This window comes from Pristiophorus japonicus, chromosome 22 (assembly GCF_044704955.1).
Source record: "Pristiophorus japonicus isolate sPriJap1 chromosome 22, sPriJap1.hap1, whole genome shotgun sequence".
Taxonomy (NCBI): Eukaryota; Metazoa; Chordata; class Chondrichthyes; family Pristiophoridae; genus Pristiophorus; species Pristiophorus japonicus.
The window spans coordinates 10,151,966-10,174,299 of record NC_091998.1 but is presented as its reverse complement, the minus strand read 5'-3'; the positions used below and the strand labels follow the sequence as shown (position 1 = coordinate 10,174,299).

At 47.9% G+C, this 22,334-nt stretch overlaps 1 protein-coding gene across 1 annotated transcript; it reads right to left on the bottom strand.

The window, feature by feature from the left end:
* Positions 1-2,331: 2,331 nt before the first annotated feature.
* On the bottom strand, positions 2,332-7,671 carry chchd1 (coiled-coil-helix-coiled-coil-helix domain containing 1). The gene is made up of 3 exons (XM_070865354.1): positions 7,507-7,671; positions 4,725-4,843; positions 2,332-3,377 (listed from the first exon to the last, which is right to left on the bottom strand). The coding sequence occupies exons 1-3, from the start codon at positions 7,637-7,639 to the stop codon at positions 3,264-3,266; spliced, it is 366 nt and encodes a 121-aa protein (XP_070721455.1). The 5' UTR covers positions 7,640-7,671; the 3' UTR covers positions 2,332-3,263.
* Positions 7,672-22,334: the final 14,663 nt, after the last annotated feature.

The following is a 22,334-nucleotide window of genomic DNA, read 5'->3' as shown; positions in this document are numbered from 1 at the left end:
GATAACGGACAAGGATGGGTTGCTAGGAATATAGCAGATATGAGGAACACAATTCTCCATAAACTGGGTACAACATTGCCATCATCTCCTTGAAAGACTGCATACACACCATACTTCATAGCACTGCTTCCACCAGTTGGAGGTGCAGAGGGTTTAGCATTGCTTGCCTGTTTGCAACCCAGTAAAGGAAGGTACCCACCCAGGATATATGAGCATCTATTTGTGTGCTTGGACGATAGGAAGACTTGCATTTATCATCATAGGCGGTCCCTCGAAGCAAGGATGACTTGCTTCCACGCCAAAAGGATGAGTTCACAGATGTTTCAAGGAAGGACCTAATATTTCAGATCCCGAAATACATCTTGAAGAGTGGAAGATGCCAGTGCGTGGATTTTTTTTTAACGTGTGGTGGCCGTTGCACACCAGCCACCACACGGGCTTGACAGAGCTCGGTCTTGGTCCAGTGGCAAGGATTACCCAAGACTAACTGGAGACCAGCTCTGCTGCACAGACCGAGCACGCACACACAGTGTGGGCTGGCCCGTGCTGCCCCTGGGCCCTCGCCTCTTCTGGGCCCCAGATTCACGCCTCTCCTGGACCTCTACGGACTCTTGCCACTCCTTCGCCCCCTCCTGCTGTGCCTGCCCGCACTGCAATCAGCGACCTGGCTTCGTAGCCGTCGCCCTCTTGCCCCCCCCACACTGCTCACTCCAATGGCCCTTTCACAACCACTGGATGTCCCTAGGCACTTTACAACCAATGAAGTACTTTGTGAAGTGCAGTCACTGTTGTAATTCAGGTGAAACCTTCCAATAGCAGTTGCCAAGTTTCAGTTTTATAAATCGGCTACATAAGCCTTCAGTGTTGGATGGATTTTCAATACCACAGGCAGAGCAAACTCATCACCAATCACTTAAACTAGGTCCTCATGCAAGAGACCCTACTGAAGAGACATTCCCCTCAGTTAGGCCCATTACAGAGTGTGGAGTAGCCCACCAATCAATGAGGGCTAGAGCATACCCACCCTCCAATCGTGACAATTTTTTGCCACAAATTCAATTATTGAGTATCAGTAATACAAAAGCAAAATACTGCGGATGCGAGAAATCTGAGATATAAACCAAAAATGCTGGAAATACTCGGCAAGTCAGGCAGCATCTGTGGAGAGAGAAACAGAGTTAACCTTTCAGGTCGGTGACCTTTCATCAGAGTTAACTCTGGAAATTTAACTCTGTTTCTCGCTCCACAGATGCTACCTGACCTGCTGAGTATTTCCAGCATTTTCAGTTTGTAGTGTTAAGTATCAGCACTCGGGAGTTTTGGTGGATGCCAGTTTTTTTGGTGTGAATAAAGTTCTTCAAACGGTGTTCAGAATGGCCGAAAGGTTATCTGTACTTTCTCATCTCTTCAATGAGAGCAGAAGTGCTCATGTAAATCAACAACTTGGTCCCAAGCAGGAAACTCTTCCATGGGATTCTGAGCCACAACAGAGAACTGTTTGGAGACATTTTTTATGCATTGGGACTTGGTTATTGGGCCACCCATTTAAAACTGAGATGAGGAGGAATTTCTTCTCTCAGAGGGTTGAAAATCTGTGGAATTCGTTGCTTCCGAGAGCTGTGGAAGCTGGGACATTGAATAAATTTAAGACAGAGATAAACAGCTTCTTAACCGATAAGGGATTAAGGGGTTATGGGAGTGGGCAGGGAAGTGGACCTGAGTCCATGATCATATTAAATGGCGAAACAGGCTCGAGGGGCCGTATGGCCTACTCCTATTTCTTATATTCTTATGTAGAAAGTCCAGAGCGCCTTTCACGAGTGTGGCCCAAGGAATTGCATCCGTGTTAAAGTTGACACCAAGTCTAACAACTCACCATCCTCCATCTTACGCGACCATCTACATAAAATCAGAATTATACCGAACATACCAGATCTCCTGTGTACTAATGGGGAGGGGAGCTGGTACAACAATCATGCTCAGTGATATTTTACAAAGAGTTAAACAATTTACCATTGTTCAACAAGACAAACATTAATTAAGATTCTACTGCATCGGTAAGCAGAGTCTGACATTACAGTGCAATGTTATTGCAAGACATGCACGAAATATTTCCCCAACTGCGTAACAAGCTCACTGCTGGTCCATTAGCAAGGGTTGTTAAGTTCAGCAAGCAATGTTCTCTCTAAGCTGCGGACGTGTGTGGCCATGCAGCAATCAGGAGGGTACCACGCAGGCCATTCCCTCTCATGTACCCCGTATGGCTGCACAGGAAATTTAAAGGTATCGCGCACAACATTTTTTTTTTAAGGAGGGAACATTGACAGAAAGAATCGTTATTCATTTATTGGACCGAGTTAATTGGTGCACAGTAACACAAGATCCTTTCTCCTGTGATTACAGAGTTTCGTACCATTTTATACAATATTGAAAATAACACTTCAAGGGGGATTAGTTCAACGTCAACCTCACTGTTGCTGCAACTATATACGGCTATCTGTAAACCGTTGAAAATGTAATATGCAACTCCCAGAGCTGCTTCTTTCATAGATTTTTCTTATAGACATCACCAAAAGTTAAGATTGACTTTTACTTGAAAAGGGAGTGATTTTACTTCGATAGATGAAAGTGCTCGGAAGCTGAACGTCACATTGAAGACAGTGTGGTATGGAAATGTGTGAGATGGGTCTGAGCTGGAACATCCCAAATTGAGATTCCTGATCTCGGACATTCCCGCCACTGGGGAGGAGGCGAACAGTGGGGTGCTGCAGCACAGGCAAGGATTCAGCATCAGCCCAGACTGCTCCAGTGCATCCCCTCACAACTTGGTTACAGAAAGACACAGACAAGAGACTTGGGCCGGGATCATCTTCATGAATGGGAATTGTATGGGGTGCATTAGACCCAAGGAGTGAGAATAAAATGCATCACAACTCACAAAAGACACAGACAACTGCAAAGATAAATTATGAATCCTCATGTACACTCAACATAACTACCAGATATGAAATATGTCTACATGTATTTCACAAAATAAAATAGATCAGCATTATTTTCTATTCAACCAGACCCACCATCTTGAATATTTGTAGACCCGATATCCAGATGATTCAGCTGAGGGCTATGTCTCCATTCCATCAGACTTTGGCTGATGAATAATATATTCATGCAATTCCTACATCGGTGATATCCATCAGGTACAGGCCCCACAGATAGACGGAAGAGGGCAGTCAGCAGCCTTTCGTGTGCTTCAGAACAGAATTCTACGATACGTGGTTTTTGTTGGGATATCTCTGGAGCAACTTCAGGGCTTGTTTGGGAGCCAACCTACCAGTCTGTTCCATACTGTCCGAACTTGCTTTTGCTTTACGCTCAGCCTGCAAGACAGACATTGCCGTTAAGACACCAAGGTGACTACATTGGGAACTTTGACCCGCATAACAGACTGCCCCGGGAGATAAAGCCTCGTCTCTTGCTTGTGAAAGGAATGTTACAGAAAGTACTGGCTACGGTGAGTGCGGCTGTGCCGTCAAGTCCAATACCAGTGTAACCAAGAATCACAAGGTGTGCTGTACAATCCAGTTTCACATTACTGCAGCCACTCTTCTAAAACTGAAACCTCAGAAAGTTTAAGAAACCCCAAGAGGTGTTCAAATGAAATCCGTATCGACATCACCCAAAATCTCCATAAAAACAAATCAACATATCTTTGTGATCGGCATTCAAATCCATTACACACAACCGAAAGCCACATGGCTGGACACTCCGCAAAACCACCAGACCCGCTAGACCCCTCCACAATGATATCCGAGATCTGCTATTTCTTTAAACAGTTCTTTCAAAACTAATATACAAGAGTAAAGTACCCACAGGGTCTCAGTGAGATACCATATTTACATAACTCGTAGACTTGATTGTATAGAACACACATTATTAACTTTTATTTATATAGTGCCTTTAACATAGTAAAACGACCCAACGCGCTTCAGTGTTACAGACAAACAGATAAATTTGACACCAAGCCACAGAAGAAATTAAGGCAGATGATCAAAAGCTTGTTTAAAGAGGTAGGTTTTAACGAGCGTCTTAAAGGAGAAAAGAGCGGTAGAGAGGTTTAAGGAGGGAGTTCCAGAGCTTAGGGCCCAGACAGCTGAAGGCACGGCCACCAATGGTTGAGCAGTTATAATGAGGGATGTTCAAGAGGTCAGAATTAGAGGAGCGCATTGGGCATTGCTGCATGTTAAGTGAATTCACCGTTTATATATCTCATTGGATCCTGTGTGGCAGCTTTTTTCCCACCAGAGTTACCCCTCACTTACTCTCAACTCACTTTAAAGCCCATGTCGACCCAAGACTGAAACAGGTTCCCATTTCTCGGGGTACACTTCTCAAAGTCCGACACAAGAAAGTGTTTGACACCCGATGGGTGCTCCCTCTCTCGCCACTGGTCCGCGATCTTTCTCTCTCTCACTGATGTTTAGTGCTCCTCTGACGTATATTTCTGGTTCCTTATAGCAACATCTCCCCACCCCTTGCACAAAAATGAGACTTGGAGACAGAAGGATACCTAGACCGATTGTATTTCTCCCCGCCTCCCTTTCCCACAAGTATTCTCGTGAAAGTGGTAATTATGGACAATTTTTTTCTTAACACTTTTTGCCTTTCCACTAAACAGAGCAACTTTATCTATAGTCCCAAGCTTAATAGGTTCACTTTAATTTTACCTCCGCTTTGGCTGTGCATGTGTAGAAAGCCTGGATCTGCTTGGCACAGGCACTCTCACTGAAGTCGTTTTGCTTCCAGCAGGCCATCATCACCGACATCTCCGTGATGCATGTTGCCTCTGTGAATTATGAAAAAATCTTTTATTGGCAAGATTAATATCTAGGAAAAAGTGCTCATACATAAATTGCCAAGATTCTGCCCATTTTAAATGGTGAAATAAAGGGAAAAAATAAAGTCTTGCACTTCTATAGCACCTTTCATAAGAACATAAGGAATAGGAGCTGGAGTCGGCCATTTGGCCCCTCGAGCTTGCTCTGCCATTCAATAAGATCATGGCTGTTCTGATCATGGGCTCAGCTCCACTTCCCCGCCCACTCTCCATAACCCTTTACTCCCTTATCGCTCAAAAACCTATCTACCTCCACCTTAAATATATTCAATGACCCAGCCTCCACAGTTCTCTGGGGCAGAGAATTCCAGAGATTTACAACTCTCTGAGAAGAAATTCCTCCTCATCTGTTTTAAATAGGCAGCTCCTTATTATTTCACGACCACTAGACATTTCAAAGCGCTTTACAGCCAATAAAGTACTTTTGGGGTGTAGTCACTGCTGTAATGTGGGAAATGCGGCAGCCAATTTGCACACAGCAAGCTCCCACAAACAGCAATGTGATGATGACCAAATAATCTGTTTTTTTTGTTATGTTGGTTGAGGGATAAATATTGGCCCAGGGCACCGGGGAGAACTCCCCTGCTCTTCTTTGAAATAGTGCCGTGGGATCTTTTATATCCACCTGAGAGAGCAGACGATTCATCATCACAGGCAGTCCCTCGAAACGAGGATGACTTGCTTCCACGCCAAAAAAGGATGAGTTCACAGGTTTTTTCAATGAAGGACCTAATATTCCAGGTCCCGAACTACATGTTGAAGGGTGGAAGATGCCTGTGCATGGATTTTTTTAATATGTGGTACACCAGCCACCACACGGGCTTGACAGAGCTAGGTCTTGGTCCAGTGGCAAGGGTTAACCAAAACGACTGGAGACCAGCTCTGCTGCACGGACCTAGTGCGCACACATATCGCACAGTGTGGGCTGGGCCCGTGCTGCCCCTGGGCCCCGAACTCGCGCCTCTCCTGGGCCCCGATCACGTCCCTCTACAATCTCTCGCCGCTCCTTCGCCCCGACCACGCTCCAATCACCGACTTGGACCTTGTTGACGTCGCTCTTCGGTGTCGTCGTCCTCCTGCACCAGCTCGCGCTGTACCTCGCAGTGGCCTCCACACTGCTCCTGGGCCGCCAGTCCCAACGCACTGAAGCCTGCTAACACTTTATCAGAATGGTCACTTGAGGTAGCTGCCAGCTCCAGTGGCGATGTACAGCAACGGTTCAACGTCTCATCCGAAAAACGGCACCTCCGACAGTGCAGCACTCCCTCAGCACTGCACTGGGAGTGTCAGCCTAGATTTATGTGCTGCAGTCCCTGAAGTGGGACTTGAACCCACAACCTGCTAACTCTGGCGAGGGTGCTACCCACTGAGCCACAGCTGGCACCATGGTAACCTGGGCCTACGAGCTGGCTGCAATGCCCAAGGTCTCTCCCTCACTCATTCATTCCCTCCCTCACTCACTCTCTCTCTCCCTCCTCACTCATTCCCCCCTCCTCACTCATTCCCCCCTCCCTCTCTCTCTCTCCTTCCCTCACTCTCTCTCTTCCCCCCTCATTCTCTCTCTCCCTCACTCTCCTTCCTTCCTTCCCTCACTCACTCCCTCCCTCACCTTCCTTCCCTCACTTCCTCACTCTCCTTCCTTCCTTCCCTCACTCCCTTCCTCCCTTCCCTCACTCTCTCTCCTTCCCTCACTCTCTCCTTCCTTCCCTCCCTCTCTCCTTCCTTCCCTCCCTCTCTCATTCTCCTTCCTTCCTTCCCTCCCCCTCTCTCTCCTTCCCTCATTCTCCCCTTCATTCTCCTTCCTTCATTCTCCTTTCTTCCCTCACTCTCCTTCCTTCCCTCACTCTCCTTCCTTCCCTCACTCTCCTTCCTTCCCTCACTCTCCTTCCTTCCTTCCTTCTCTCACTCACTCCCTCCCTCACCTTCCTTCCCTCACTTCCTCCCTCTCCTTCCTTCCTTCCCTCACTCCCTTCCTCCCTCTCCTTCCCTCACTCTCTCTCCTTCCCTCACTCTCTCACTCCCTCCTTCCTTCCTTCCCTCCCTCTCCTTCCCTCACTCTCTCACTCCCTCACTCACTCTCTCTCTCCCTCCTTCCTTCCTTCCCTCCCTCCCTCTCCTTCCTTCCTTCCCTCCCTCTCCTTCCTTCCTTTCCCCTCTCTCTCCTTCCCTCATTCTCTCTCCCTCCCCCTCATTCTCCTTCCTTCCCTCATTCTCCTTCCCTCCCTCACTCTCCTTCCCTCCCTCCCTCCCTCACTCTCCTTCCCTCCCTCACTCTCCTTCCCTCCCTCCCTCCCTCACTCTCTCTCTCCCCTTCCCCACACTCTCTCTCCCCCTCCCTCACTCACTCTCCTTCCTTCCCCACTCTCTCTCTCTCTCCCCCTCACTCACTCTCCTTCCTTCCCCACACTCTCTCTCTCTCTCTCTCCCCCTCACTCACTCACTCTCCTTCCTTCCCCACACTCTCTCTCTCTCTCTCTCTCTCTCCCCCTCCCTCACTCACTCTCCTTCCTTCCCCACTCTCTCTCTCTCTCTCTCCCCCTCACTCACTCACTCTCCTTCCTTCCCCACTCTCTCTCTCTCTCACTCTCTCTCTCTCACTGTCCCTCACTCACCGCCCAGCCGTCTCCTGCGGGTCGCCACCCTGTCGGCCAGAGCCAGTGGCCTGCTGGGCTTCAGCACCGGCCGCCCGCCCTGCCGGCTCACCAGCCACGCCACCCGGGCCTGCAGCCCGCCGCCCGCCGCCATCGCACAGCCTGCCCGCGCTGACCTCCCGCCGTAAATCGGGACCGCTGACCTTCTCACGCAAAGCACGCTCAACCCCCTGTCGCAAATAACAGCCTTGTTGCAGCAAGTTACCTCCCAGAGCTGGCCAGAAACATGTCTTGTTAGTTAGTGACAGGCCCTTTCACATTCAAAGCCCTTCTTAATTAATAATAACTTTCCATTTTTTATAATAACTTGTATTTATCTCGTGCCTTTAGCGTAGTAAGACATCCCAAGGCGCTTCAACAGAAGTGTTACAGTATAAAGCAAAGAAGATAAATTTGACACTGAGCCACAAAAGAAGAAATTAAGGCAGATGACCAAAAGATTGGTGCAATGTGTTTTTTTTGTTGTCTTATTCAAAGCATCAACGTTGGAATGTGAGTGGGAAGTGTGTTGTGTACGAGCCAAACACCTTTCCCAAAAGGGAACATGTTTCCACGAGAAAAAGTGCATATTTCAGCAGCAACCTGCAATAATACAGCAGCTTAAGCATTGTGAAATGTCCCAAAGCGCTTCACAGGAGTGTTACAGTTCCCATATGTTAAAGGCGCTATATTCAGGTTGGTGGACAAAGGTCCTCCATCAGCCTGACACCGCCACACAGCACTGTCCCCCCAGTCATCAAGATCCACGGCACGGCCCTGGACAACGTGGACCACTTTCCATACCTCGGGAGCCTACCATCAGCAACGGCAGACATAGACGACGAGGTTCAAAATCGCCTCTAGTGCGCCAGCGCAGCCTTCGGCCGCCTGAGGAAAAGAGTATTCGAAGATCAGGCCCTCAAATCTGCCACCAAGCTCAAGGTCGACAGGACAGTAGTGATACCCGCCCTCCTGTATGGCTCAGAAATGTGGACCATATACAGTAGACACCTCAAATCGCTGGAGAAATACCACCAACGATGTCTCCGCAAGATCCTGCAAATCCCCTGGGAGGACAGACGCACCAACGTTAGCGTCCTCGATCAGGCCAACATCCCCAGCATCAAAGCACTGACCACACTCGACCAGCTCCGTTGGGTGGGCTACATTGTTCGCATGCCTGACACAAGACTCCCAAAGCAAGCGCTCTACTCGGAACTCCTACACGGCAAGCGAGCCCCAGGTGGTCAGAGGAAATGTTTAAAGGACACCCTCAAAGCCTCCTTGATAAAGTGCAACATCCCCACCGACACCTGGGAGTCCCTGGCCAAAGACCGCTCTAAGTGGAGGAAGTGCATCCGGGAGAGCGCTGAGCACCTCGAATCTCGTCGCCGAGAGCATGCAGAAATCCAGCGCAGGCAGCGAAAGGAGCGTGTGGCAAACCTGTCCCACCCTCCCTTACCCTCAACGACTATCTGTCCCACCTGTGACAGAGACTGTAATTCCCGTATTGGACTGTTCAGTCACCTAAGAACTCAGTTTTAGAGTGGAAGCAAGTCTTCCTCGATTTCGAGGGACTGCCAATGTTGATGATATATAAATACAAGTTGTTGTTGTTATTAAATAAAATTTGACACCGAGCCACTTACAGAGAAATTAGGGCAGGTGACCAAAAGCTAGGTCAAATAGGTAGTTTTTAAGGAGCATCTTGAAGGAGGAAAAAGAGCTAGAGGCCGAAATTGTCCTTCTCTTAAGGCCTGAAATCGGCGGTCACATTGTGGAGAGCAACGGCCGCCATTTTGAAAATTCCGCTCCTGCGGTATCCTGGTGGTAACGCTCCCCCCTCCCCCACCACTACAACTCCGCTGCTGCTGATCCATCCTAAGTGCGTCATCAGAGTGCGAACCGACAATGTTCCCACCCAATGGCGAAATTCCACTGAAAAAATCTTGCTCCCGCCGCGCAATGCCAAAAGCAGCATGGCTCCCATTAAAGGGGAGGGCACACCGCCACCATGTGTTTTGTTGTTGGCCGACTGCCAGGTTGGGCCGACAATTATGCCCCCGGGTTTGCCCGGGCCGCCAACAGGCAGCCTGGCACCCCCCCTCTTGGGTGCCAGGCCGCTGGCCCGGCCGAAACCCTCCCTGGTGGCCCAGTGGACCAAACTTAAAGAATCGCGCGGGCTCTCCCCTTTAAGTGAAGGGGAGATGTTTTGAGGCGGCACCGTGGGAAAGCTGTGTGGAGGACACAGAGAGGCTGCAAAGAGATTTAGATAGGTTAAGCGAATGGGCTAAGGTTTGGCAGATGGAATACAATGTCGGAAAGTGTGAGGTCATCCACCTTGGAAAAAAAAACAGTAAAAGGGAATATTATTTGAATGGGGAGAAATTACAACATGCTGCGGTGCAGAGGGACCTGGGGGTCCTTGTTCATGAAACTCTTTTAGGAGTAAATAAAAAACATTAAACCGTGCCCCCCGATCTGGGGGAAACACCAACATTTACAAGGCCCTTTTTTTTATTTTTTTGGTCTTTTTTTGGGCACAGAATAAAATTTTTTCCAAGTGCCCCCTATAAAAGGGGAGGGGGACACTAAAAGCACCGGCAATTAAAACAAATTAACTTAAAAAACATAAAATCAAATTAAAATTTAATCCCAAAAAGTTAGTTTGCAGGTGCAGCAGGTAATCAGGAAGGCGAATGGAATGTTGGCCTTCATTGCGAGAGGGATGGAGTACAAAAGCAGGGAGGTCCTGCTGCAACTGTACAGGGTATTGGTGAGGCCGCACCTGGAGTACTGCGTGCAGTTTTGGTCACCTGAGTTAAGGAAGGATATACTAGCTTTGGAGGGGCTACAGAGACGATTCACTAGGCTGATTCTGGAGAAGAGGGGGTTACCTTATGATAGATTGAGTAGACTGGGTCTTTACTCGTTGGAGTTCAGAAGGATGAGGGGTGATCTTATAGAAACATTTAAAATAATGAAAGGGATAGACAAGATAGAGGCGGAGAGGTTGTTTCCACTGGTCGGGGAGACTAGAACTAGGGGGCACAGCCTCAAAATATGGGGGAGCCAATTTAAAACCGAGTTGAGAAGGAATTTCTTCTCCCAGAGGGTTGTGAATCTGTGGAATTCTCTGCCCAAGGAAGTAGTTGAGGCTAGCTCATTGAATGTATTCAAATCACAGATAGATAGATTTTTAACCAATAAGGGAATTAAGGGTTATGGGGAGCGGGCGGGTAAGTGGAGCTGAGTCCACGGCCAGATCACCCATGATCTTGTTGAATGGCGGAGCAGGCTCGAGGGGCTAGATGGCCTACTCCTGTTCCTAATTCTTATGTTCTTTTGTTCTTATGTGACGACTGACAGCAGCGGACACACCGCCCCTCTGTACTGCGAACTTCCGCCCCCATTATGAGCGACTTCCGGTCTGCCGGGGAAAAAAAGCCAAAGAGCGGAATTTCGCTCAAGAGGCCACCTCATCCACCGTGCCAGTAAAAACAACAGAGACAGGGTAGGTATGCCCCGTTTCCGGCGGTGGGCAATTTCGACCCCGTAGAGAAGTGCAAAGTTGTAGGGAGGGAATTTCAGAACTTAGGGCCTTGGCAACAGAAGACACGGCCGCCAATGGTGGAGCGCTTATAATCAGGGATGCTAAAGAGGGCATAATTAGAGCACAGACATCTCGGGAGGGATGTGGGGCTGGAGGAGATTACAGAGATAGGGAGGGGCGAGGCCATGGAGGGATTTGAAAACAAGGATGAGAATTTAAAAATGATTAGTGCTTTGCATTCATCAGTGCTGGGATGATACCAAGATAGTAACTACCAAGTGTTACCACCCCCAACACTGATGAATACATAGCAGGAAAGTGCTTTATTTAGAAGTATCGTAACACTTAACAGTTGCCAGCGCTCACGAGACCCAATCTACTTTAGTTGACCCTAGACATAACTTAAATTACAATTTTACAAACTTCAAAAAAAGATAATTTGGGAACAGCAGACCAGCAACCTCTCCAGGCTGGGGACCCCAGCAATTTCCATCACAAGGAATTGGATATATATTAATGGCTTAAACTTGGGTGTACAGGGCACAATTTCAAAATTTGCTGATGACACAAAACCTGAAAGTATAGCGAAGAGGAGGCTAGTGATAGAATTTAAGAGGACACAGACAGGCTGATGGAATGGGTGGACACGTGGCAGATGAAATTTAACGCAGGAAAGTGCAAAGTGATACATTTTGGTAGTAAGAACGAGGAGAAGCAATATGAACTAAAAGGTGCAATTTTAAAGGGGGTTCATGAACGGAGAGACCTGGGGATATATGTGCACAAATCGTTGAAGGTGGCAGAGCAGGTTGAGAAAGCGGTTAAACAAGCTTACGGGATCCTGGGCTTCATAAATAGAGGCATAGAGTGCAAAAGTGAGAAAATGAGTAACTTTATAAAACACTGGTTTGCCCTCCACTGGAGTATTGTGTCCAATTCTGGGCCCCGCACTTTAGGAAGGATGTGAAGGCCTTAGAGAGGGTGCAGAAAAGATTTACGAGAGTGGTTCCAGGGATGAGGGACTTCAGTTACGTGGATAGACTGGAGAAGCTGGGGTTGTTCTCCTTGGAGCAGAGAAGGTTGAGAGGAGAATTGATCGAGGTGTTCAAAACCATGAGGGGTCTGGACAGAGTAGAGAGAGAGAAACTGCACCCATTGGCGGAAGGGTTGAGAAGCAGAGGGCACAGATTTAAGGCAATTGGCAGAAGAACCAAAGGCGACATGAGGAAAAACTTTTTTACGCAGCGAGTGGTTAGGAACTGGAATGCGCTGCCCGAAAGGGTGGTGGAGGCAGACTTAATCATGGCTTTCAAAAGTGAATTGGATAAGTTCCTGAAGGGAAACAAATTGCAGGGCTACGGGGAAAGGGCGGGGGAGTGGGACTGGCTGAGGTGCTCTTGCAGAGAGCCGGCATGGGTTCGACGGGCCGAATGGCCTCCTTCTGCGCTGTAACCATTCTATGATTCCATGATTCATTGAAGGGAACATCAAACACTGCAGTTTCTGATCTTAATCAACTGGAACTGTACACTGCATAAAGCAGCAAGTGCATCAAACAGCCTCCGACAAGCATTGAATGTGAGGATGCTTTTAAAAAAAAACTGCCCCTTTTCCAACTGTGTTCAACAAACAAAATACTCTTAATGGGGAAGAATAGTCCTGCATCTTTCCAGTCGCAGTTTGGCTGGACAGGCTCGAGGGGCTGAATGGCCGACTCCTGCTCCTGTGAAATCAAGCAAGTAGTGTATGTGGCTGATCCACAGGAACTCAAGGGCAGCGGAGGCCAACCACGGGGGATTGGAATAGTTTAATCCAGCTCCAAGGAGGCAGGTCGGATGGTGAGGCGCAGGAGTTGAAAGTTCATCAGGCCATCGCAGGAAGTACTTTTCTTCCATGGCACCAGCAGCAGCAGCACCGGGAGATTGATCGTCCATTGCAGGACACGCCCGGGCAATCCAGCAGGATTTGGGGTTCTTCGTTGTGGAATGCCTCTGGCAAACCATTGGCAAACAAGGTTACTGGGAACATAGTGTCAGCCGTGGCTCAGTGGGCAGCACACTCGCCTCGGAGTCAGAAGGCTGTGGGTTCACAGGCCCGCTCTAGGGACTTGAGCACAAAAATCCAGGCTGACATTCCCAGTGCAGTGCTGAGGGAGCGCCGCACTGTCGGAGGTGCTGTCTTTTGGATGAGACATTAAACCGAGGCCCCGTCTGCTCTCTCGGGTGGATGTAAAAGATCACATGGCACTAATTCGAAGAAGAGCAAGGGGAGTTCTCCCCGGTGTCCTGACCAATATTTATCCCTCAATCAACATCATTAAAAACCGATTGTCTGGGTCATTATCACATTGCTGTTTGTGGGAGCTTGCTGTGCATAAATAGGCTGCTGCGTTTTCTACATTACAACAGTGACCACACTCAAAAAGAACTTCATCGGCTGTAAAGCGCTTTGAGACGTCCGGTGGTCATGAAAGGCTCTATATAAATGCAAGTCTTTCTTGAAACACAGGCAAGCAATAGGAGACAGCCATCATGGAAATCCCATGTGCCCTGGACTTGAAATATGGCTGATTTATCGAAACCCAGGAACTGACCCATGAGGAGGACATCTGATTTGTTCACCCTACACAACAGCTGACCAAAGTGAACCTGGTTTATGCTGGAGTGTCAAGTCAGGGAGATCAGAGATTGCCATTTGCGTATCTTGCTCTCTCAGTGCTCCATCTGTACATTCCCTTATTGCCATGCCCCTTCCACATCTCTGCATTCCCCTCCACTCTTCCAAACGCTCTGTTCCTCTGACGTTGGCCTCTTGTGCGTCCCACCATGCAACACCCCCCCCAACCACTGGAGGCTGTGCCTTAAGCCTCTGGGTCCCGCTATCTGGACTTCCCTCCCTGAACCTCTCAGCCTCTCCTTCTCCTCCTTTATGACCCTCCATTAAACCCATCTCTTCAACCCAGCATAAGCGATGGCAGTGGTGGGGTAAATGGTGAGCAAAACTGAGAGGAAGAGGATGAAAAGGAATGGAGGCGAGGAGTGGTGAATAAGAAAAGAGAGAGACAGAGGAGGGAGCGAAATGGGATACGGAAGCTGAGTAGACGACAAGGGAGAGAAGAAAGATGCATTTAAGGGGAAGCGAGATAAATACAGGAGGTAGAAAGGAATAGAAGGGTTTGTTGATGGGGTGAGATGAAGTAGGGTGGGAGGAAGCTCATGTGGAGCATAAACACCGGCATGGACCTTGTTCTATATGCAGACTATAGATATACTCTCTGTATAGTCACTGTATAGTTGTATAAGATGGAGACTTGTTATCTGATGTACTGTCAATAAGGTTTACACTGTGTATATACTATGCTGGCACCACTAGAGGGTGCAACTGGTGGAGACCGGGGTTTCCTGCCCCTGTGGCAGAGGCTGTCCCCCAGAGGGCACTGCGGTGGGAGACCTGAGGGTCACCTGCATAGGTGTGCAGGGCCCAGTATAAAAGGCTGCCCACTTATGAATAAAGGACCAAGGTCGCTACAGTTTGAGTACAACACATTGCCTCATGGAGTCATTCATAAGTGCATTACAGACATAACAGATCTGTTGGGCCAAATGGCCTGTTTCTGTGCTGTACTCAATGTAATTCATTGGCTCGTCCATTATCCTCACAACTTTATGAAGCACCTTAGGACAAGACAACGTTGTTCTTGCCCGAAGAGCAATATAAAGGTGCTGGTACAGAAAATGAAAAAAGTTCCATTCTCCAACATTGACATTCCTCACCTTGAGAAGCAAAAAAACTAAGAGAAATATTCTGCGGTAAGAGTCAACACATACCTGGGCCCTTCTGGCCTTTCTGGCTGGAGATTCACGGATTTTGCTTTGTCTGTTACTCACAATTAAAATCCCTAACTATGACAGCTTGACATTGAACGTGAAGTTCGGATTCTGTCTGACTGCCATACCATTAGCTAATCACACCGACTGGGATAAATGGACGGGATCAGACATATACGTCAGCATGAAGCCTTAATTCAATTAGTATTCTGACATGTTGAAACTCCTGTTAATTATTAATGGTCCCACTTAGAGTAGGATCTGAAGATCCAGTATTCCATGATGTTGTAAATTTAAAAAAATGTACTGCTTCTTGAGTACATGTTGCTACTCAATAATAGCTTCGGCAGGGATGGGATGAGCTAATTTTCTCCATGATAATTCAATGGCCTATCTGGACTGATGTGTGCCTTGTTACATTGTAGAAAGACTTGCACTTATATAGCGCCTGTCACGAACACTGGAAGTCCCAAAGCGCTTTACAGCCAATGAAGTATTTTTGGAGTGCAGTCGCTGTTGTATTGTGGGAAATGCAACAGCCAATTTGCGCACAGCAAACTCCCACAAACAGCAATGTGATAATGACCAGATAATCTGCTTTTGTTGCAGTGATTGAGGGATAAATATTGGTCTCATCTGAAAGATGGCACCTCCAACAGTGCAGCACTCCCTCAGCACTGCACTGGAGTGTCAGCCTGGATTTTTGTGCTCGAGTCCCTGGAGTGGGACTTCAATCCACAACCTTCTGACTCAGAGGCGAGTGTGCTGCCCACTGAGCCCCGGCTGACACTCACGCTGGCAGCGTTGTGAGTTGCTGTTGTTTCAATACACAGTTGAAAAAGTTTCGAGCCAACTGTTAACAGAATACTACCAGACACAGGGCCTCTGAAATTAGACGCAGACGGCTGTCAAGAGGGCGGCTGGATTGGATGTGACCATAATCCAGGTCACTGATTGGAGCGTGGGCAGGTACAGCAGGAGCGGCGAGGTCGGGGCGAAGGAGCGGCGAGAGATTGTAGAGGGATGTGATCGGGGCCCAGGAGAGGCGTGAGTTCGGGGCCCGGAAGAGGCGAGGGCCCAGGGGCAGCACGGGCCCAGCCCACACTGCGATATGTGCGCGCACTAGGACCGTGCAGCAGAGCTGGTCTCCAGTCATCTTGGTTAACCCTTGCCACTGGACCAAGACCTAGCTCTGTAAAGCCCGTGTGGTGGCTGGTGTTAAACAAATCCACGTACAGGCATCTTCCACCCTTCAATATGTAGTTCGGGATCTGGAATATTAGGTCCTCATCGAAACACCTGTGAACATCCCTTTTTGGTGGAAGAAAGTCATCCTCGATACGAGGGACCGCCTAGGCAGAAGATAATGCACTAGGGCTTGCTGAGTTGTTTTATTTAGTGATAGGACTTGGCTACAACATCAAGAATTCCCCACACGGCACATTCCTTATTTCAGTGTGTGACACGGAGATCGGAGGCTGGGCCATTTCTACCATAGGTTTCTGTTAGATGTGATTCCCCTTGTTCGTTGTCGTAAAAAAAATATAAACTAGACAGCAATCTTTGGTTTTCCCTCTTTCGTCTCAGTGGATTTTTTTTACCCAGTGGTTTCATGGATAGAGTAGCCTAGTGGTTATGGTATTGTATTAGCAACCATAGACAGCCATTTTTTACCGTTGCCGAAACCCTTCAGCGATCTCCCCTCAGCCTTGATGATCGACGCCGAAATGCTTGGAAGAAATGCGACAGAGGGAATGGATTCCTTATGGAGGACTCCACAGTACAACCTGAAGCATCAAACCTTCCTCGCAAACAGTGGACAACCATCGACCGCCTCGGAACCGGTCATGGTCGATGTTGCCACCTTCTCCATAGGCAGGCAGGTGGGCAGAGGAAACGTTTCAAGGACACCCTCAAAGCCTCCTTGATAAAATGCAACATCCCCACCGACACCTGGGAGTCCCTGGCCAAAGACCACCCTAAGTGGAGGAAGTGCATCCGGGAGGGCGCTGAGCACCTCGAGTCTCATCGCCGAGAGCATGCAGAAATCAAGCACAGGCAGCGGAAAGAGCGTGCGGCAAACCAGTCCCACCCACCCTTTCCTTCAGCGAGTGTCTGTCCCACCTGTGACAGAGACTGTAATTTCCGTATTGGACTGTTCAGCCACCTAAGAACTCACTTTTAGAGTGGAAGCAAGTCTTCCTCGATTTCAAGGGACTGCCTATGATGATGGAAGATTAAAGCATCCCCATCATGCGACTGTGGAGCTCCTAATCAGACCTTGGAGCACATCATCGAGCACTGCCCTCAGGGGGAATTCACAGGCAGCCTACAAGATATCCCCGCTGTTACACCAGAAGCCTTAGCCTGGATATCTGACTTAGATACTGACATTTGATTTGCTTTGCTTCTACCATATGGAAGAAGAGTAATCCCATCATGGCAAGTTGTGAAGCTGAATTCAATAAACCTGGTCAGTTGTGAGCCGACACCAGGAAAATAACCATGCTGTTTTCAGAACCTTTCTATTTGACCCGCTATGCTGCTCCCTCTCCAACAATTTCTGCTTTCCCCTTCTTCCCTCCAGTACAGCGTCTACTGTTCTCAAGGGTTAAATGATGAGGTCAGGTTGAATAGACTAGGCTTGTATTCCCTCGCATATGGTAGATTAAGGGGCGATCTAATCAAGGTGTTAAAGACGATTAAAGGATTTGATAGGAGAGATAGAGAGGAACTATTTCCCTGGTCGGGGGAATGATGTTATGTATGTTAACTGGGTTTTACCTGCCACCGGAGGGCGCGACTCTCGGAGTCTTAATGGTCACTGGCAGACACGTGCAAGCCATGTATATAATGTGGGCAGCCATGTTGAATCCTCACTTTGAGAATAAATAAACTGGAGTAAGATCATGCCTGAACTAGTTCAATGTACTTAGCCTCGTGGAGTTAGCAATCTCCCCTTGGGGAAGAGTGACCATAATATGGTAGAATTCTTTATTGAGATGGAGAGTGACATAGTTAATTCAGAGACTAGGGTCCTGAACTTAAGGAAAGGTAACTTCGATGGTATGAGACTTGAATTGGCTAGAATAGACTGGTGAATGATACTTAAAGGGTTGACGGTGGATAGGCAATGGCAGACATTTAAAGATCACATGGATGAACTTCAACAATCGTACATCCCTGTCTGGAGTAAAAATAAAACGGGGAAAGTGGCTCAACCATGGCTAACAAGGGAAATTAGGGATAGTGTTAAATCCAAGGAAGAGGCATATAAATTGGCAAGAAAAAGCAGCAAACCTGAGGAGTGGGAGAAATTTAAAATTTAACAGAGGAGGACAAACGGTTTAATTAGGAAGGGGAAAATAGAGTATGAGAGGAAGCTTGCTGGGAACATAAAAACTGACTGCAAAAGCTTCTATAGATATGTGAAGAGAAAAAGATTAGTGAAGACAAATGTAGGCCCCTTTCAGTCAGATTCAGGTGAATTTATAATGGGGAACAAAGAAATGGCAGATCAATTGAACAAACACTTTGATTCTGTCTTCACGAAGGAAGACGCAAATAAACTTCCGGAAATACTAGGGGACCGAGGATCTAGCGAGAAAGAAGAACGGAAGGAAATCCTTATTAGTCAGGAAATTGTGTTAGGGAAATTGATGGGATTGAAGGCCGATAAATCCCCAGGACCTGATAGTCTACATCCCAGAGTACTTAAGGAAGTGGCTCTAGAAATAGTGGATGCATCGGTGATCATTTTCCAACAGTCTATCAACTCTGCATCAGTTCCTATGGACTGGAGGGTAGCTAATGTAACACCACTTTTCAAAAAAGGAGGGAGAGAGAAAATGGGGAATTATAGATTGGTTAGCCTGATATCGGTAGTGGGAAAAATGTTGGAATCAATTATTAAAGATGAAATAGCAGCGTATTTGGAAAGCAGTGACAGGATCGGTCCAAATCAGCATGGATTTATGAAAGGGAAATCATGCTTGACAAATCTTCTAGAAAGTAACTAGTAGAGTGGACAATGGATAACCAATGGATGTGGTGTATTTGGACTTTCAAAAGGCTTTTGACAAGGTCACACACAAGAGATTGGTGTGCACAATTAAAGCACATGGTATGGGAGGTAATGTATTGACGTGGATAGAGAACTGGTTGGCAAAGAGGAAGCAGAGAGTCGGGATAAACGGGTCCTTTTCAGAATGGCAGGCAGTGACTAGTGGGGTGCCGCAGGGCTCAGTGCTGGGACCCCAGCTATTTACAGTATACATCAATGATTTAGATGAAGGAATTGAGATGAAGTAATATCTCCAGGTTTGCAGACGACACTAAGCTGGGTGATGGTGTGAGCTGTGAGGAGGATGCGAAGAGGCTGCAGGGTGACTTGGACAGGTTAGGTGAGTGGGCAAATGCATGGCAGGTGCAGTATAATGTGGATAAATGTGAGGTTATCCACTTTGGTGGCAAAACATGAAGGCAGAATATTATCTGAATGGCGGCAGATTAGGAAAAGAGGAAGTGCAACGAGACCTGATTGATTCAGTCATTGAAAGTTGACATGTAGGTACAGCAGGCGGTGAAGAAGGCAAATGGTATGTTGGCCTTCATAGCTAGGGGATTTGAGTATAGGAGCAGGGAGGTCTTACTGCAGTTGTACAGGGCTTTGGTGAGGCCTCACCTGGAATATTATGTTCAGTTTTGGTCTCCTAATCTGAGGAAGGACGTTCTTGCTATTGAGGGAGTGCAGCGAAGGTTCACCAGACTGATTCCCAGGATGGCAGGACTGACACATGAGGAGAGACTGGATCAACTGGGCCTGTATTCACTGGAGTTTAGAAGAATGAGAGGAGATCTCATAGAAACATATAAAATTCTGACGGGACTGGACAGGTTAGATGCAGGAAGAATGTTCCTGATGTTGGGGAAGTCCAGAACCAGGGGTCACAGTCTAAGGATAAGGGGTAAGCCATTTAGGACCGAGATGAGGAGAAACTTCTTCACTCAGAGAATTGTGAACCTGTGGAATTCTCTACTGCAGAGAGTTGTTGATTAGATTGGGTGCAGGGTGGTTCTCCTCACCATTTGTGGGTCAAAAATTTATGGCTTTATCAAGAATCTACTCTCACTGACTCGACCAGACTGGATAAGACTTCCGATGAATTGTGTACACTGGTTCGGAACCACTTTAAACCGAAGGAAAGCATCATCATTAGATATGTTCAAGAGGGAGTTAGATATGGCCCTTATGGCTAAAGGGATCAAGGGGTATGGAGAGAAAGCAGGAAAGGGGTACTGAGGTGAATGATCAGCCATGATCTTATTGAATGGTGGTGCTGGCTCGAACGGCTGAATGGCGTACTCCTGCACCTATGTTTCTATTCGATACTTAACAATTGGCGACGAGTTAAAAATACGAACTTTCACGCAACCATGTCTGTTGGAATTTTGGAGAGATTCGTGGAAGGGGAAGACTGGGAGGATTTCACTGATCACCTCGACCAGTACTTCATTGGAAGGGACCGATAACGTAATTAAGCGCAGGGCGGTTCTCCTCACCATTTGTGGGTCAAAAATTTATGGCTTTATCAAGAATCTACTCTCACTGACTCGACCAATGGATAAGACTGACGATGAATTGTGTACACTGGTTCGGAACCACTTTAAACCGAAGGAAAGCATCATCATGGCGAGGTATCATTTCTATACGCACATTTGTTCCGAGGGCCAGGATGTGGCAGAATTTGTCACTGACCTGAGACATCTCGCTGGGCCGTGCAACTTCGGAGCTGCGTTGGAGGAAATGCTGTGGGACTTTTTCGTGCTTGACATCCTTCGAAAGCTGCTGGCTGCTGAATCTCTAGACCTGAGCAGGGCCATCACGATCTTCCAGGCATGCATGTCCACGGACGAAAACTCGAAACAGATATCTTCCCAGCATCGAAACTCACCGGCACGTACTGTGCATAAAATAATATCGTCGGCAGGCAGAGCTGCACATGGCAGGGCCTACTCGTCCGTGTTCGTACGACCTGTAACCGCTCAAAGTCTGCCATCGGGGGTGAATCAAATCGCGCCTTTTTGGCATTGCGAGGGCTATCATCGGGCCCATCAAGGCCGATTCAAGCAATACGTGTGCAAAGTCTGTGCAACAATGGGGCACCTTCAGCGAATGTGTCCGCAACCGAGCAAGCGTGCTGCGACACACCACGTGGCTGAGGATGATCGATCCAGCGTGGATCAAGCGGCAAAGGCAACTCAACCCGAGGTACAAGATGAAGAAGTATATGGGGTACATTCTTTTACCAAAAGTCCTCCGATAATGCTGGAAGTTAAATTAAATGTGTTTCCAGTATCCATGGAATTGGACACGGTTGCGAGTCAGTCAATAATGAGCCAGAGGGCTTTCGAAAAGCTGTGGGACACTAAAGCAAAAAGACCAAAACTGAGCCCAATCAATGTGAAACTGCGTACCTACACCAAAGAGCTCATACCAGTATTGGCAGCGCGACAGTAAAAGTGTCGTATGATGGAGCTGTACATGATTTATTGTTGTGGATCATTCCAGGCAATAGGCCAAAGATGTTCGGCAGGAGCTGGCTTGAGAAAATTAAATGTAACTGGAACAATATTAAAGCCTTATCTTCATGTGCTCAAGTGCTGAGCAAGTTTCCCTCATTGTTCGAACCAGGCATCGGCAACTTCACGGGAGCCAAGGTGCAGATCCACGTAGGCCTGGATGCAAGACCCGTCCATCACAAGGCTCGGGCGGTTCCGTACATGATGAGGGAGAAGATCGAGATCGAACTGGACAGACTTCAACGGGAAGGAATCATATCACCAGTCGAGTTCAGCGAATGGGCCAGTCCAATTGTCCCAGTGTTGAAAAGTGATGGCACGGTCAGGATCTGCGGCGACGATATGGTAACGATCAACCGAATCTTGATACAGGATCAGTACCTGTTACCCAAGGCTGACGACCTGTTTGCAACACTAGCGGGGGGGGGGGGGGGAAGTCGTTCACCAAATTGGACCTGACCTCCGCTTAAATGACACAGGAGCAGGTCGAATCATCAAAAAACTGACGTGCATCAACACGCACAAAGGACTGTTTTTATACCACAGATGTCCTTTCGCAGAGAAACATGGAGAGTTTGCTGAAGTCCATCCCGAGAACCATCATGTTCCAAGATGACATCCTGATCACCGGTCGCGACGCCACCGAAAACCTGCACAACCTGGAAGAGGTTCTACGTCGTCTGGACAGAGTGGAACTCAGGCTAAAACACGCCAAGTGTGTTTTCATGGCACCAGAAGTCGAATTCCTGGGGAGAAAGATTGCAGTAGATGGCATCAAGCCTATGGACTCAAAGACAGAGGCCATCAAGAATGTACCCAGACCCCAGAGTGTGGCGGAGCTGCATTTG